This window comes from Felis catus, chromosome D4 (assembly GCF_018350175.1).
Source record: "Felis catus isolate Fca126 chromosome D4, F.catus_Fca126_mat1.0, whole genome shotgun sequence".
Classification (NCBI taxonomy): Eukaryota; Metazoa; Chordata; class Mammalia; order Carnivora; family Felidae; genus Felis; species Felis catus.
In genome coordinates, this window is record NC_058380.1 from 31,940,266 (window position 1) to 31,957,692 (window position 17,427).

Here is a 17,427-nt window from a genome sequence, read left to right on the forward strand (position 1 = left end):
TGGTTTAGGTAATTGAAACCTGCTAATAGTGATAAACATGAATAACCCTTAATATCAATCCCTTCTTTCTACCCACACCTCTTTCTACCTAACCCAAAATCTTTTTCCCAGATCAATAAAATTTTAAACTGATTTTCTTTCATTCAACAAACATTTATTTATGTATAAAACACCTTTGGTGTACTGTGGTCTTGACTTGCAACTTCTGATAAGGGAGAGAATAATAAGTGAAGATATTTGAATAATACATGCCCCAAATAAAGCGGAGTTGATCAAATGATGCTCAAGTCTATCCAATTGAAAACTCAAAGGAATTGGCATAAATTGAAGGGTAAGTAAAGGCAGGTAGTAGCCATAGTTTTAAGATGAAAGAGCTAATATCTTTGATCCTGAAAATCATCATAGGAAAGCATTATGCAAATTTACACTCATGTTTTTCATACAAAAGAGGTAACACCAAAGAAAGTTAATAGAAGTCTGGCAAGACTGGAGAGAAAATAGAGGATGAGGAATGATAGTGGGGACTAGCATATCTTTGTTCTTTGTTCTCTTCATCTCTTTGAACATCGTTAAGGCTAGAAGAGAGCAGTGGTAAAGAATATCGTTTTCTGTCTTCCCTAAAGCTGTGGCCCACCCATGCTGTTTTTAGTAACCAAGGAAAACATTAATTTAATTGTAGTTTCTGAATGGCCAGAAAATCGCAGTTAAGTTAATCCTTTTATTTGTGTCTGAATCAAAACTCTCTGTGTAGAAACAGTGACTCAGTGGAACTGACTCTATGTCCTCTTAATAAAGAATGTGTTTTCTTTGTACACCAGGAGATGTGGCCACTTTATAGATACTAGAGTGGAGGAGCAGGCTGGAGTTTATGCCAGAGTTGCTGGCATTGATGCAAAAATTAAAATGTAGCCTCTCCTTTAAGGGTGCAGTGGCCCTAACAGCTTACTTATACCATTTAGAGAAACATGATAAAGATAATCCCCAAATCATGTATATGGCTTTGGAATACAGCACATTATTCTTATTGTCCCTTAACAGATCTTCTTTTCCAATAATATTGCTCAGTTTAACACTAAGATTTTCATTATTTAGACACTGTCGGATAAAATTTCAACAGATATCTATAAAGTGTGTGGCAGGTGCACTTCTCAAAACTCAAGGTGCAAGTAATATTGTATCTTATTTTTCTAAATTAACTGCTTTGAGCCTCCAAGCAACAAAGCAAGAAAGCTCATTTTTGTTCCTTCTCCTTTGGACTAGCAGGATCTGATACAATCACAAAGCCAGAAAACTCAATATCTATCGGCTAGAGGTATACATACAATCAGGTTCCATATGAGTTTGGTCACCACTAAAGTATTTCATCCCTAGTACCAATAAGATACAGGACTTAATGAGCTAGAGAAAAGCCCCTCCCCAAACTCATTTCCTTCTTAGTTTCAAGGAAACTACTTGTAGAGTCAGGCCATTTTCCTCTGCTACTTCTTCTCCCCTACATTCATCAACACTTTCTCTGTCCTGACAATCCAGCTTCCTAGTGAATCTAGCCACCAGTCACAGTATGAGAGCCATGGGACAGATCCATCCAGCAGAAGTATTTTATCTGGCCTGAACAGTATATTGTTGTTTTTTAATTGAGGAAACATTTAAAAATTAGAAGATTGTGCATAAAAATCTCCATATCTTGAAAAATCTGAAAATCTAGCAACACTGGGTCCATATCCCTACATGGCAATAATTGGCAATAGAAGCGAGTAGAGGTCACCCCCTTTAATTTGAGTTATGTCCATGGAATATCTTCTGTTACAGTGATGGAGCTCAACTTTATCCTATGGACAGTAAGAAACCATTGAAAACATTTAATTGGGGAATAGCAAGATTTTTTTTTAAGGTAGAGAGAGTGCATGAGCAGAGGAGGGAGGCAGAAGGAGGGTGCATGAGCAGAGGAGGGAGACAGAGAGAGAGAGAGAGAGAGAGAGAGAGAGAGAATCTCAAGCAGGCTCCATGCTCAATGTGGAGCATGATGATCCCACAACCCTGGGATCATAACCTGAGCTGAAATCAAGAGTCAGATGCTCAACCAACTGAGCCACCCAGGCACTGGATATTTTTATTTTAGAGAGATCAATCACATTGATGGTGGCATATAGAGTGAAGGGGCAAGAATAGAAACAAAAATGGGTTAGAAGTCCACTGCATTCATCTAGGGGACTGATGATGAGGGCCTAACCTAAAACAACAGAATAGGAAGGAAGAACTAAATTTCAGATACATTCAGAAAGTGAAATCAATAAGATTTAATGACAGACCACATAAATTGAGGCATGGACAGAGATGGAAAAATAGATGATTCTCAGCTTTCAGGATGATTTAAGAATGAGCAGACAATGGTAGAAAGTGGTACTGTTTTTCAAGATAGGATTTCAGGAGGAATATATTTTGGGTAGAAAAAGATAACGAAGGGTTGATTTTTTTATGAGTATATTTGAATTTGGAGTAGGTATTGGTCATCCAGGTAGAGATGTCTAGAATTCTGGTGGCTCTACATAGATAGACACAGAGATGCTGTAGGATAACTTAAGTCAAAATACCCTGTGAAGAAAGAGCAACAGATAGGAAACTCAGGAGACAGAACTAAGGGACAATTACAGTTTGGGGAGTCATCAGTGTATAAAAAGATGTCATTGGAGTAGGCTTGCCCAGAAAGAAAGTCTAGAGTGAGAGGAAAGGCAAAGGACAAATTTTGAGGAACACCAATATTTTAGAAGCAGTCAAACAAGGAGAAAACCAACAAAGAAGCAGAGATGGATGATCAGAGAGAAAAAAGGAGAACATAAGAAGACTGGTGACATGACAACAAGAAAAGAAAGAGTTTCAGAGAAGGATGTGGTTGCCAAAGTCAAATGCCACAGATAAATCAAGGGTAGTAAGCAGTGAGGAGAGACTTTGGTGAAATAGGTGTTTCGGGAAGAAATGAAAGATGAGTGATTCACTTACGTAGTTCCTGTCAGCCATAGTCTGGCTCTCTTAGTGACAGAAGTACAGAAAGATTTCCAAGCCCCTTCCCATTTACTCACCAGAAATGCGTGAAGGATTTCATCATGTTGCTATGATGAAATTACTTATGAGAATTTCTTTAAAAACCATCTGAGACACTGCCCTCATACATCAGGCAGGATAGAGACATAGGAAGTGGCAACAGCCCTTACATAAGCTTGAGTTGGCCTTTTGACCCCAGCAGAGAACTCTCTCCCACAGAGTCCCCAAGGCCATGCCAGCTTTGTGCTTCCCGTCTGAGAACACAACCCTCACAACCATACTTTCAGCTGCCCTGAACACGAAAGTATACCTTCTTACAAATTCTCCTAATGTAAATTATCTTCAATACTTCAAAGAATTTTTTAAGTTTATTTTGTGAGAGAGAGAGAGAAGGAGAGGGAGAGAGAGAGACAGAGACAGCATGAGCAGGGGAGGGGCAGAGAGAGAAGGAAACAGAATCTGAAGCAGGCTCTGAGCTCTCAGCACAGAGCCGGATGCGGGGCTCAAACCCACGAATGGTGAGATCATGACCTGAGCTGAAGTCAGATGCTTAACAGACTGAGCCACCCAGGTGCTCCATCTTCAATATTTCAAATGTAGTCACCCCTCAATAAATTATATTAGTGTTTGTCCCACTAGATGATAGCCTCTACATCAATATCTTTAGCTCCTCTATTCTACACCCATAATACTTCCTCAATGTCATGACTGTTACTTCTAACTACCCAAGACCCACATCCTGCTCCCTACAGGGTCCACTCTCAATGTTAGACATGCCTGTCAGTTATGTCCAATGGGATTCTGAAGATAACATAAAGATAAGCATGTAAAGAATGAGCATGCCTTCAGTATCATCTTATGCCTTTTAGTTCTGGAGAGACAATGTGAAACATTTAATAAAGTATTTTATTAAATTAGTCGTCAGGAAACTAAGTTCAATGCTGGCATTGGCATAGGTTTATAAATTATCCTTGCAATTGTAAAAGCATTACGTAAATGTGATACTACAGTTGATATTTATAAATTTGATGCAATGTTAGGGAGTTCCAATGTAGATGTTAGTATAATTAAGTGGTCTTGCCCCATTCAGAGTGTGGAAGATACCTAAAGGCAGATGCCCATCTGAATTGGAGGTAAGATATAGATAATTCAAAATAGTAAGTTACAAAAGTTTACTTAACTTTCAAAAGTATATCAGGAAGACAAATCTTCTAGAGAATTAAAAGGAGGAGGGGTGCCTGGGTGGCTCAGTCTGTTAAGTGTCTGACTCTTGATTTTAGCTCAATAATGATCTCATGTTTCATGAGATCAAGCCCCACATTGGGCACCAAGCTGAGTATGGAGACTACTTGGGATTCTCCCTCTCCTTCTCTCTTTCTGCCCCTCTCCCACTCACTCTCTCTCTCTCTCAAAATAAATAAGCAAACATTAAAAAATATATATCATAGAATGGATCCTAAAATCATAATTTTCATTTTCTGAATCACTGAATAATTGAAATTTGGCTGTATTGATACAAATTGCTTGATAATTCATTTACCAAAACACTAAAAGTTGAGATGCCATGACTCAAGTGTTACAACTTTCTTTTCCATTTGACTCTGAAAAACCTTTTATGAATTTGCAAGTAGAAAATTTAATTTTTTATTTGAGACTTTTTCTTTGACTAAATGAAAGAATTACTAAATAGGTGATTAAATTTTTTACTTTGACTTAATTTGGATTTGTATTATGTTAGTTCCTAAAATTGCAGTGTAGCATTTTCTTAGATGGAAGTGGATGGAAAGAGTAGCTTTGATGTTAGACATACTTGAGTTACAACTTCTCACCAGATCTGTAACCTTGGGCAAGTGTGTTTGAAAATCCATGATGGGCCAGGAACTGGGCTTTACTTAGTCATTTCACCTAAACCTCTTAGCAATTTTCTGAGACAGATTTGGCACATGACCCAAGGACCAATGAGGTTAAGATGCTTGGCCAAGATCACACTAATCTAGTGTTGAGATGTGGATATAAATAGCAGCTGAGTTGCTCTTTGGTTTTGTTTTCGTTTGGAATGGGTGAATGAAACCAACAACTGTCTTCTAATCCAAATAGAGTATCTCCTTAGAGAGACCCAGAGTCCACCAGCTTGTCTTTCCCAGACTCCTCATAAAGGTAACTTGATGTCTTCCAAAGGTTCACAGCATGCACTCTTGGAAACACAGTTTGGCCTCTGGGAAAACCAATAGCTATTCTTTCATTGCAACAAATCAGACAAGAATCTGCCCCTAATTCTAAGATAAAATAAAAGAAAGAGAAATATCAGGAAAGTGAAGAGCTGTGCCCTGGAGCTGTGTGTGTGTGTGTGTGTGTGTGTGTGTGTTGTGGGGGGATTCCCTTTACTGCTTAAAAAATAACCAGCAAAAGCCAAATTTGTCATTCATATTTTTTCATGACTCACTAATTCCTCCTGCTGATAAGTATCAGAGTCCTCTTAAGAGTTTTCAGAGCCTCTGATCATCATTTGGAAAATGAAGAGAATAACTTCCTTGTAATATTATTGTAAAGGATTAAATGAAACAGTAAGTAAAATTACTAGCACAGTGCTTGGCCCACTGTAGACATGCTAACATTTGAGAAGGGAGCAAAAAAATACTCAAAGGAGAAAAGATGGTCTCTTCAATAAATGGTGTTGGGAAAACTGGGTATCCGCATGTAAAAGAACTCACAAAAACTGACCTGAAATGGATTAAAGACTTAAATGTTAGACATGAAACTCTTAGAAGAAAATAAAGGAAAAAAGCTTGAAGACATGGGTCACTTATTTTTAATATCAATAACCTCTAGAGACTATAGCCATTCTTCTAAAATTATTAAAAGTGTATTCTAGATAAGTAAAAGAAGATTATAGATTTCATGTGATCACAAAAGTTAGGCAAAGATTGATATATGCTTGATGTAGATCCACACTCCCTTATATGGAATTCTGAAAACCAAATTTTTTTTCTAAGGACCTAAAATTTTTCATAACTCATTTGGTAATAAAATACAATCTGAACTCATGTGACAAATCCTGACCTGAACCAACATGAAGTCTTTATTTATTTCACTTTATATGCATTTTCCTATATTTCACTTTAAATCATGAATTAATATTTGGTTATGAGTGCTGCCCTAGTCCCTGCTGGGAGTACTACATATATACAGCATATACTCTACCTGACAACTCTAAAATCTAAAAAAAAACTCTGAATTTGGGGGCACCTAGGTGGTTCAGTCGGTTAAGCGTCTGACTTCGGCTCAGGTCATAATCTCATGGTTTGTGAGTTTGAGCCCCATGTCAGGTCCTGGGCTGACAGCTCAGAGCCTGGAGACTGCTTCAGAATCTGTGTCTCCTTTTCTCTCTGCTCTTCCCCTGCTCATGCTCTGCCTCTCTATCCTTCAAAAATAAACATTAAAATTTTTTTTAAATAAAAAACTGAATTTTGAAACACAATTGACCCCAAGCTTTCTGATAAGATACTGTGGATCTTTAGTTGCTTTCGTGGACTGCTATGCTCAGGGTTTGTAAAAAGATAAATATGGATGGAATGAAACAGTATCAAAATTTTTCAATTGTTTAGAATCCCAGCAGAAGGCTGAAGAAGTTTGCCAAATGTACTTTATGCAGCTACGTTCTGGCCTTATAAAAAAGACAGCCTGTTATTTTAAGAAAGAAACCACCAAAAGACATTCAACAAGAAGAGGTAAGGGGAAACTACATTTCCTGGTAATTTTTCAATATAGTAATAGGCATCTATTAGCCTTCATTTACCACATCTTAGTTATATAATTTTTTCCCTCGACCAAATTTTCCTTCTGAAAAATAGTAAGGATGCTGAACTATTTTCTAGCCATTTTCAAAAGGACATATAAAGAGTTTTATAGCATGGTAGAAATAGTCATATCATAATAAGTGAAAACAGAGGATATTAAATTATAAATATATTTACAGTATTTTACATTTTTTTTCATTTAAAGGTATTAAACTAAAATGTTAATAGCAGTTGTTTTTTTTTTTTTTGGGTGTTGAGACCATGGGTCACTAGTTTTCTCCCATCTGGACTCCAATGAGTGTACCCTACTGTGGTATAAGTGTGCCAGGAAATATTGATCCCTTCAGACTGTGGGGTGGCTAAAGCCCTGGGGTCAGTCATCACTGTCAGCAAGCAGCTTTGACTCAGAATCCTCAAAGTGGGGGTAAGGGGTTTGGGCAGAGTGGGTACTGACAATCCACTCCTTATCCTACAGCTGGAAAGTATAAAGAACATCTAGTATTCACTGCCCGTCATCAGCAGCTGGAACGGCCTGTGGAGGGCTTAGCCTTTGGTGTGCCTATGGTCCAGAAATGCTTTGGAACAACTGATGTTCCAAGTATCCAAGGTATGCCTGGTGATGGGCATGGTGTGGGTGTGAGGAGGGAGGTAAGACACAGGACCATGGCAAGTGCCACTTCAGGAAACAGCTTCAAGTCCATGCCTACTTGTGTAACAGAAACTTCTGTCCATTTGCTGTCATTGTACCCATTTAGTGGTATCCAAACTAGTCACAGTGTAGCTGCTCTAACAATATATGTGCATTCTATAGTTAGCCCTCCATCATTATTTTGAAATGCTTGTCATGGGTTGGAATCCCATATACATTATTCCTGGGGAAAATACTTAATCCTTCAGGGAAAAAAAAAAAAAAACACATTTCATCCCCAAATGTCAACATTTTGACAATGAAAGAAAATGAAGAACTATTATATTTTTAAGATATAATTTCAGCTCATAAACATTTTAAATAGTTGCTAAATTGGTTTTAGGTTGTATCACCTACTTGTGCAAGTAAACCCCAAGTTGATGGTAACTATCAAGAAATGAGGAGATCATTAAGAAAACTTGACCAGGAATGGCATATTGCCATTTCAAGCATAACTCCTGATATAAATATCTTAAGTTTCCAGAAACATACTGAAGTTTCTCATTAAGAATTTATGCTAAGCAAAATAAGTCAATAAAAGAAAGACAAAAACCATATGACTTTACTCATATGTGGAATTTAAGAAATAAAACAGATGAACATAGGGGGTAAGAGAAGAAAGGGAAACAAACCACAAGAAACTCTTAATAATAGACAACAAACTGTGGGTTGATGGAGAGAGGTGGGTGTGAAATGGTCTAGATGAGTGATGGGTACTAAGGAGGGCACTTGTGAAGAGCATTGGGTATTGTAAGTGATGAATCACTGAATTCTACTCCTGAACCCAATATTGCATTGTATGTTAACTAACTAAAACTTAAATAAAGACTTAAATAATTTTACTTCAGAAATTCATATACACATTCAATATTTAACATTCTTCTATTTTGTATATTATTTCTCTTAGCACAATTCTATAATATAAAGAAAATGTAATGATTTTTTTTCTTCAAGGACCAACATAGGTCCTAATTCTACACCAGTTTACCCCAGCGTGCCATAGAAATACTATCATTTTCTATGTGTGCTGGGACATTGTTTTAAAAGTTGAGAGTGCTGCTGTAAATGTCTCTGTTATTTAGCCAGAAGACAGAATGGGTCTCCACACCTTACAGATGGGTATTCATTTAACCATGTCTCTCAAAATACAGTCCCTTCTTGTCCACAGTCCCCTTGACCATAAGAAACAAGGAAGCCGGCAAAGTCTGTCACTTTTCCAGCTTACTTCTCACCATCAAATCCTCCCATAAGCACACTAACATGACCTCCTATAGTCCTCATGAAGGAGACCAGCATCTTTAATCCCATTCAAGCGACATACCTCCGCCTTTGAGCTATGTTAAGCTTGCACCAAAGGCTTTTATCTATCCAACAATGGTGGACAAAGTACAGCTCAAATTGGGAAAACAAAAACAAAAACCTTAAACAAAGTGGTTTTTTTTTAATTGCTGAGGATTGTTCATGGGAACAAGATATTTTGAATTTTTAATGGCAAGCTTTTCACTTGTTACAGAATATTCTGCTTCCCTGAGCACATACAATGATCAATCTATTACTTTCGTTTTTGAGGATGGAAGTTATGAGATCTATGTAGAAGACTTGGGAAAAGACCAAGAGAAAGGTAGACTATTTCCTTTTGTCTATAACGATATAATGATGACTAGTAAAGTAAAAAAATAAATTTACCAAGCCATAAATAATGTATTACTTCAGACATGACACATAGATTTCATACTGTGTGCTAACTCCAATACATTGGCGGACATGCCTAAATATCACTAAGTTGAAGAGAATTCAGAAGCTTAGTGAGGATTTAATAGGAAAGGATGCTGATATTGAGAAGCGGTATCTGTTGTGAAAGATGGAAGAGGGATTCCTGGGTGGCTCAGTCAGTTAAGCATCCAACTCTTGGTTTCGGCTTAGGTCATGATCTCAGCGCTCATGGGATTGAGCCCCATGTCAGGCTCTACACTGACAGCACAGGTCAGCTTGGGATTCTCTCTCTTTCTCTCTCTCTCTCTTTCTGCCCCTCCCCAACATGTGCTCTCTCTCTCTCAAAATAAACTTTAAAAAAATGGATGAACAGACCACATATATTTGCTACTGCTAATTACCTGCTATATCTTTCCAGTCCTATCAATATCACCAAAGTACAATCTCAAATAAGAGAATATACCAGTGTTATGGACAATTTGTTAAATATTTTAATAATAACTGTGTTAGAGAATTCATCAGAGCATATTCATACATTTTTGAGACCTTCCTTAAAATCACAAACTTTCTTTAATTGATGTATAATAAAAGAGGATATTGTCTGACGTTATGTATTTGTTAAAACTGAAACATTTTGATAAAATTGTATCTCACTGAAGGGATTTTATGCATTCTCTTTCAGATAAGGTGTTATTCCGTTATTATGATTTCCAATCTCCCTCACGTGAAACAGGTAATTTGGAAGACTAGGTAGCTGTAGTACTTGAATTCTTGAATTTGGGGCAAGGACAAATCCAAAAATGCCCCATAAAAAAGGAAGGCAGTCTCAGAAGATTCTCTCCAGCCCACATTCATGGTTATCTCTTAGATTCTTAGAGGATTTATTCCATCCCATCCATTTGCAGTTTAATAACTAGGATGAAGGTTAACATTTAAAAAAGATCCAGAATAATAGTGGTTTAAGCTACACAAAACTTCATTTCTATCTTAGCCAGGACGAGAATGGCAGTGCTGCTTAACAAGTTGTCCGGGGACCAGGATCCTTCTCTCTTTGTCACTCTGCCAACATCTACATGGTTCAAGATTACTTGCTACCTCAGCAATGCCCAATCAGCAGGACAGTGGAAGACAGATGCATGAATTATCTTTCCCTTTAAGGACAAAACCTTGAAGTTGCATGTGACACTTCCATTCACCTCACATTGGTCAAAACTTAGTCACATTGCTACACTTAGTTACAAGAAAACAGACTGGGAAATGTTCTATTACACAAGGAGAGTAGTTGGGATATTGAAGGAAAACTATCAGTGGCTTTACATGGAGACAGGGAAGCTGACACCCAGACAAATAACCAATAGAGTCATAATTCTACAATTAGAAACCAAATAAGAAAACTAAGGAGCTTAAAAATACCCCCAAATTGTCCAATGACTCTTTAGGAGCTTAACATTACCCCCAAATTATCCGGTGACTTTTTAGTTTCATTTGGGTACAAACACTTCTATAAGACATGTTGGTTAATGAAGCATTTATTTTACATCACATCTTGGATTCTTTTCCTAGGTGTTAAATTCATTTCATTAAATTGAACTTACTTGTTCAATTCTTAGCTTTATAATTTAGATTTTTAAATTAATTTATTATTTTTAATTTACATATTTTTTTAATTGCAAGGTGATGCTGATGATGGCCATACGTTATTGGTAAATCTGAGTCCTACAAAAGACAAAGACTTCCTGCTGCATGCCAATAACAAAGAACACTCTGTGGAGGTAATAGAAATATGCACTTATAATTGACTCCACTCTTTTGTGCAGATTTGGGTGTTTGGCACAGTTCAAGGAAAAAGTTTTGTTTCTGCTATTGTACATAAAACACAGTTACTACTAATAACTTGCTTCTGGAATAGGGAAGGGAGGGAAATGGCATGTATAGCCTTGCTACTGAAAGTCTGGGCTCTGCCAGTAGTGCAGAATCAGCTGCGAATTTGTTAGAAATGCAGAATTTCAGGCTTCCTCAGAACTGAATGTGAATCAGTGTTTTAACAAATCTCCAGGAGACTCATATGTGCATTAAAGTTTGAAAAGTGCTACTATGTAGAATGATCTGAAATTCTATCTACTCAGCTTTAGGAACTACTTTGTTTTTCCAGGAAGCATTTCTTAATAAAATAGTTTTCTTAGGCAAATGCAAAAGTAATTTTACACTCCAAGCCTGCTAAAGGGAAAGTCATAAATATTTCCATCTGCCAAGATTTACAATTATCATTATAAATAATAATCTACATTCTAATCATAGGATTCACTACTCAGTCTTTTTCAGTTAGTAAATGTTAGTATAATATTGGTCATGATGAAGAGTTATAAACATTTTGAGGAACAAACAAGCCAAAGATGGAGACCAGGAAGAAAACATAAGAGTATAATATAGATGACAAATTACATAAATACAAAATTATAAATCTAAGTAATACAGCCATGTAAGGTATTAACATAAACACTGGATGGTACCCCACATCTTCCTTAACAAATGCTCCTCAATGTATATAACAGTGTTTGGCATATATAATTACTCAGTAGTAAGAGCTAACCCATACAGAACTCTATTATATGCCAAATACCATGCTAAATGTTTTACAAGCAGTCTCCTTTAATTCTTGTAGTAATTCTATGATGGAATTATTGTTTTTGTCAGATATTACTGTATAACAAACCATTCCCAACACTTACTGGCCTGAAATAATAATCATTTATATCACTCACATGTAGAAAACAGATTAGGCTAAAAAATTGAGGCTTGAGAGGTAAAGCAATGTGCACAGGACTCAGAGATAGTACATGGCAAAAGTGGGGCACAAATCCTGAGCTGCTGTATCCAAATCCAGTCATTCTAAGCTACAAAGTATCTCAAAGTATGTAGACCATCAGTAAATTAAATTAAATCCGCCCCACTTCAGCCCTCTACTAGCTTCTTCCTACCCCATTCCCATCCCCTACTTAGTAAGTAGCCTTGCTAGAAATACCAAGTTATAATTATTTCTCTTTAGTTTCTAACACAGGAAGGTGAGGTTGACTATGGATTTCCCACTCACATACTGATTGCTTTCTTTCTTGTTTCCTCAGCTACAAAAATGTAAAAAACCATTGCCAGACCAGGCCTTCTTCCGCCTTCATAGGAAGTCTTCCAAATGTGTTTCATTTGAATGTAAGAATGACCCTGGAGTGTTTATAGGAGTAAAGGATAACCACCTTGCTCTAATTAAAGTAGAGGATCAAACTGAGTATTTTAGTACAGAGAATATCATATTTAAACTCTCTTAAACTTAATGTTATGGAAAGCTGTGGATCTTGTGTTGGATAACTCAAATAGCTACCACTGGAGAAATGATCAAGAAATAAAGAAAGAGGTAACATTCAAGGGAAATGGAGGGTACTTAGTATGCTATGGAATGTTTTTCTCATTATGTGTAAATACTTTTTTATGGTCTTTCATTTCTGCATTTTATTTCCTTCTGTATCATTACATATTCAATAGGGTATTGCTAAAGAGACCTCAGAAGAGGTACAACCTGAACTTTAATTTTTTTCTACTTTCAGTACAGAAAGAACTTCATATTTAGAGCTGAGACCTCTGGGGAGAAGCAAGGGCCTTAATCCAAGTCTCATTTTAGACAGGGATCCATTTTAAAGAGCTACATAAAGACATAATTTTCCCTGGTTCCAAACAATGAGTTCAAACACTAAAGCTATTGGTGAAAAGACAACCAAATCTATTTGGACTGACCATTTCACAACTGGAATAAAACACCAAATTTGTTTGAAGATGTCCAAAACTTCAGATACCTACCTACATAGGTAGGCAGATAATATAAATATATGAAATGACAAAGACAGTCAAAACATTAAGAAAAATAAATCCAGTATTTAGAAAGTAAATAATTTTACCTCTAATTGTTTGTAAACTGCTGATTTTTTATAGACTTAGTTAAGTTTAAGCAAAACATTCTTATATTAGGAAATGAAATAAATTTTAGTTCAGACATATAATTGAAATCATTAGGAATATCCAACAAATTAAAACGTTTTTTTAAAAGCACTGAGACACAACTTATTTTAGGACATCCAAGTACCATGGGATCCAAGTACCACAGTGAATTCAGAAATCCTCTAATCTACTAAAGCCTAGATAGGACACAGGATTAACATCACAATTTCAATAACTGACTCTTCCTGATGTTTGTAGTATACAATGTCCTTCTGACCCTATTCTCCAGGGATCTATGACTTTTGATATACATATCACCCTGGACAAAATTTCTTCTAATACTTTCTTCCCATGTATACAAATGTTTTTCTTGTCCAGCTTTCCGATTACCCTACTTATTATGGCATATTTGTTTGACTTTTATTACTTCTTTATTCTTTTGACCAAATGTGTTCTTGATATACCTTTTGTGACTCCTGAGCTTCATTACAAATCACCTGCTATCTGGATGCCATCTTTATTTTACTTCATCTATCTGATGTTGTAGAATTTCATATAAGCCTATTAAAGAGCAATATTTTTTTATTAAATATCTTTGCATTTTACATTACTAAGGTAATAAAATTCATACTCAACCATATAATAAGATTTTTCAACTACTAAAGGAATGGTTTTGCTGATTTTAAGGCCTTAATTCTACTATAATTTTTCCTAGGCTTAACACTGACAGTAAATGATAAAACTAATGACAATACTTATAAAATGCAACTTTTTCTGAAAGTGTAGGCTTTTTAATTTTTAATTGTTGAGATCTATTAGATTATAATGCTGGTGGAACATAAGATTAAAAAGGCTGAGAATTACTGTGTGAGGGTAAGCAATTATAAACAATAATAAATCTTTCATTACATTGCCAATTTTATTATTTTTTTGTATATTGTTTCAAGTTTCTTTTTTTTTCAATGTATGAAGTTTATTGTCAAATTGGTTTCCATACAACACCCAGTGCTCATCCCAAAAGGTGCCCTCCTCAATACCCATCACCCACCCTCCCTCCCTCCCACCCCCCATCAACCCTCAGTTTGTTCTCAGTTTTTAAGAGTCTCTTATGCTTTCATTGCCAATTTTATTATGGAGACAAAAATAAACGCAGAATCTATATCATCCGCTCTGAAAAACACTAAATGTTAATCATATGCATCTCTATGATATACTTAAAATTATTGTTTTTAAGTAACCAGATATATCTATTAAATTGTTTAAGTTCTTGAATAAATTGCATTTTTCAAAAGTCTGTGAGGCCACGTTTTTATCATAAAATGACTCAATATTCTGAAGTTTTTAAGTGAAAGTAAGTACACTTTACTCCACCAATGTTGGTATATGAAGTAGGTCATTTGTCTGATGTTCTTGGTCATTCAAAATTAAGATATTCCAGAAAAGGGATTGTGTCTTTTACACCTTTATATTCCCAGTGCCCATCATACTGGCCAGCACAGATGAGCTATTTGGTGACTTTTACCCCAAATCAAACAGCCAACATACACCTGCCAAAGGAGATTTAACCTGACCTCTGATCATTTAGGTATCTTTCAACCTGGTTATCTTACTTTTCATGTTCAATTCTCCTTTTCTAAAAAATACTTTGTACCATTACTATACTGAGTATTATTTAAAATATTTAAATGTGTGATGGTCTTTTGTCACTTACTTTCATGTGTTTTGATGGTCGATAACACAGACATAACTGGAAGGAATTTTTCCATTTCATTGTATCAGAATAACAATTATGCCAAAACTTACTTTTCCCTCATTTTATTTATATTCATTAGATTTTTATGTATTTATTGGATACCTTGAAATACTGTCAAGAAAACTTTATTTGAATAAGTAATATGACTTAGAATTGGAAAAAAAATGAAGAGTTAAGATTCAGGGAATTTGAAAAAATAATTGCTAATTTAATTAGAATGCAACAGCTTGACGGGGTGCCTGGGTGGCTCAGTCAGTTAAGCATCCAGCTTCAGTTCAGGTCATGATCTCGCTGTCATGGGTTCAAGTCCTATATTGGACTATGTGCTGACAGCTCAGAGCCTGGAGCCTACTTCAGATTCTGTGTCTCCCTCTCTGCCCCTTAACCACTTGTGGCATCTCTCTCTCTCTCTCTCTCTCTCTCTTTCTTTCAAAAATGAATAAACATTTTTTTAAAAAAGAATGCAACAGCTTGATTAAAATCTTAAAAAACTGAATTATAACCACCACATCTGCAAAAAAAAAAAAAGCCAAAAAATAAAAACAATTTCAACCTTTATGCCTCATGCTGAGAAATTGCATGATGGATGGAAAAATCTTAAACAAGGGTACTCAAAATTCCTCCCCCATCCCCATCATACAATGACCTATACAGCCCAGAAGTCTTGTCCTCTAGCAGTTGCTCCCTTAATACATGTCATGCCTATTGGACTTTGCTAGGTAGTGTGAAAGCACCTCCCCCCCCCAAAAAAAAACTAAACTATGCTCCTTGTCCACATGGAACTTAAAACATGTACAATTTATGTATTAACCTCCAACTCTGCAGTACACATTTGCACAAAGGTAAGATAGATCAGTGTGAGTTTCACATTAGAGAAAGAAATAAGAGTGAATTCTCTACCCTACTACCCACCCTGATCTATTCATGTATCCATCCTCAAGGTTATGTTATATAGGTTCCTTCTACAGGTCCCAGTCAGGGTTGGGATTAGGGGGCTTAGGACTCTGAGAAATGGATGCAAGAGATAAAAGTTAAAGCCAAATTGGTAGAGATAGAATCAATGAGGTACTTCCTGTTGAGGTGCCAAGATTATGAAACACTTGTCCAAGTCCAATTATAGTCCCTAGCCCATATGGTATTCCCATAAGAAGAATGCATGAATCACTACCCAGCATAGTAAGAACATAGATTTGGGAGCACTTGGTTGGCTCAGTTGGAGGAGTCTGCAACTCTTGATCTCAGCGTCATGAGTTCAATCCTCGCATTGGGTGTAGATGTTGCATACATACATACATACATACAGAAACAAGGAAACAAAACAATTTTTTTTTTAAAAAAGACCATAGGTTTGGTTTACTGCTTACAGGCTGTGCAACTTCAGCAAATTATGTGAACTCTCTCAATCTCTGTTTATTCTCTATAAGGTAAGAAGGTACCAAATACTGTAGTTGTTTACCTAATATCCAACACCACTATCCCCACTTTCTTAACAGGATTACGCCTTCCCAGACTCCCATGTAGTAGATATGGTAACCACTTGACACTGTTCTGAACAATAAAATATAGGCAGGATAAAGGTTTGAGAAAAACTTTTATTTATTTATTTATTTATTTATTTATTTATTCTAGAGAGAGAGAGAGCCAGCTCGAGTGTGGGAGAGTGACAGAGGGAGAGAGAGAATCTTAAGCAGATTCCATGCTTAGCACAGAACTTGACATGGGGCTCGATCTCACAACCTTGGGATCATGACCTGAGCCAGAAATAAAGTCAGACACTTAACCGACTGAGCCACCTGGAGCCCCAAGAAAAACTTTTTTAAAGGGACATACTCAACTAAAATGCACTTTTTGTCTTTCACCCTCTCTGCCTTCCTCTTACCTAGACCTAGACTTAAACCTCTTACCTATATGAGGCTGAATGTAGAACAGCCAACTTCTGACCATGGGGCAATGAACATGGGGATAAAGGTCAATACATTAAAAATGGTAGGAAGGAAATATGGAAGAACTCTGGTGTTGTGAACAATAATGGTGTTCTACCCAAATCCCCTTGGATCCCTTTATATTGAATTATTTTATTACATTTCTGTGTGTACCATACACCCATATAAACACCACCACCACCACCACCACCATCTTCTGTGCACTTTCAATATCCATCACTTACAGTTTTTCTTACAAGAATTGTTTTTATGGTACTGATGTTGCTTTGCCCTCTTGCACAGAGAGTTGAAAATTTCTGCTAGTTTGCATTCCTCCCATCAGCCTCACGAGACTTTTGGAAGTTTTTGCTTGGGTCAAAGAACTCTATCTTAAATTTCACTCAAAAATTCTCTTAGAGGCTTCATGCTGAAGCTACCCTCTGCTGGACTTAAGCATGAGATCACATTCTTACTTAGATTCCTGCCCATCCCTGTTCTGCCCAACTCCCTTAGCAATCTTTCTTGGGAATA

At 36.4% G+C, this 17,427-nt stretch overlaps 1 protein-coding gene across 11 annotated transcripts in view; it reads left to right on the forward strand.

Moving 5' to 3' along the window:
• The window catches only part of IL33 (interleukin 33), a 38,688-nt gene extending 24,173 nt beyond the window's left edge, over positions 1-14,515 (forward strand). For 10 of the 11 annotated variants that reach the window (XM_045043045.1, XM_045043043.1, XM_045043044.1 and 7 more), the window contains 7 exons: positions 6,645-6,767; positions 7,312-7,443; positions 9,038-9,145; positions 9,448-9,507; positions 9,920-9,970; positions 10,912-11,009; positions 12,360-14,515. In XM_045043045.1, coding sequence (XP_044898980.1) covers positions 6,645-6,767; positions 7,312-7,443; positions 9,038-9,145; positions 9,448-9,507; positions 9,920-9,970; positions 10,912-11,009; positions 12,360-12,557 — 770 coding nt within the window. In that variant the 3' untranslated portion in view covers positions 12,558-14,515. The remainder of the gene's footprint in view (positions 1-6,644; positions 6,768-7,311; positions 7,444-9,037; positions 9,146-9,447; positions 9,508-9,919; positions 9,971-10,911; positions 11,010-12,359) is intronic. The other variant, XM_006939156.5, reaches the window with a different exon arrangement.
• Positions 14,516-17,427: the final 2,912 nt, after the last annotated feature.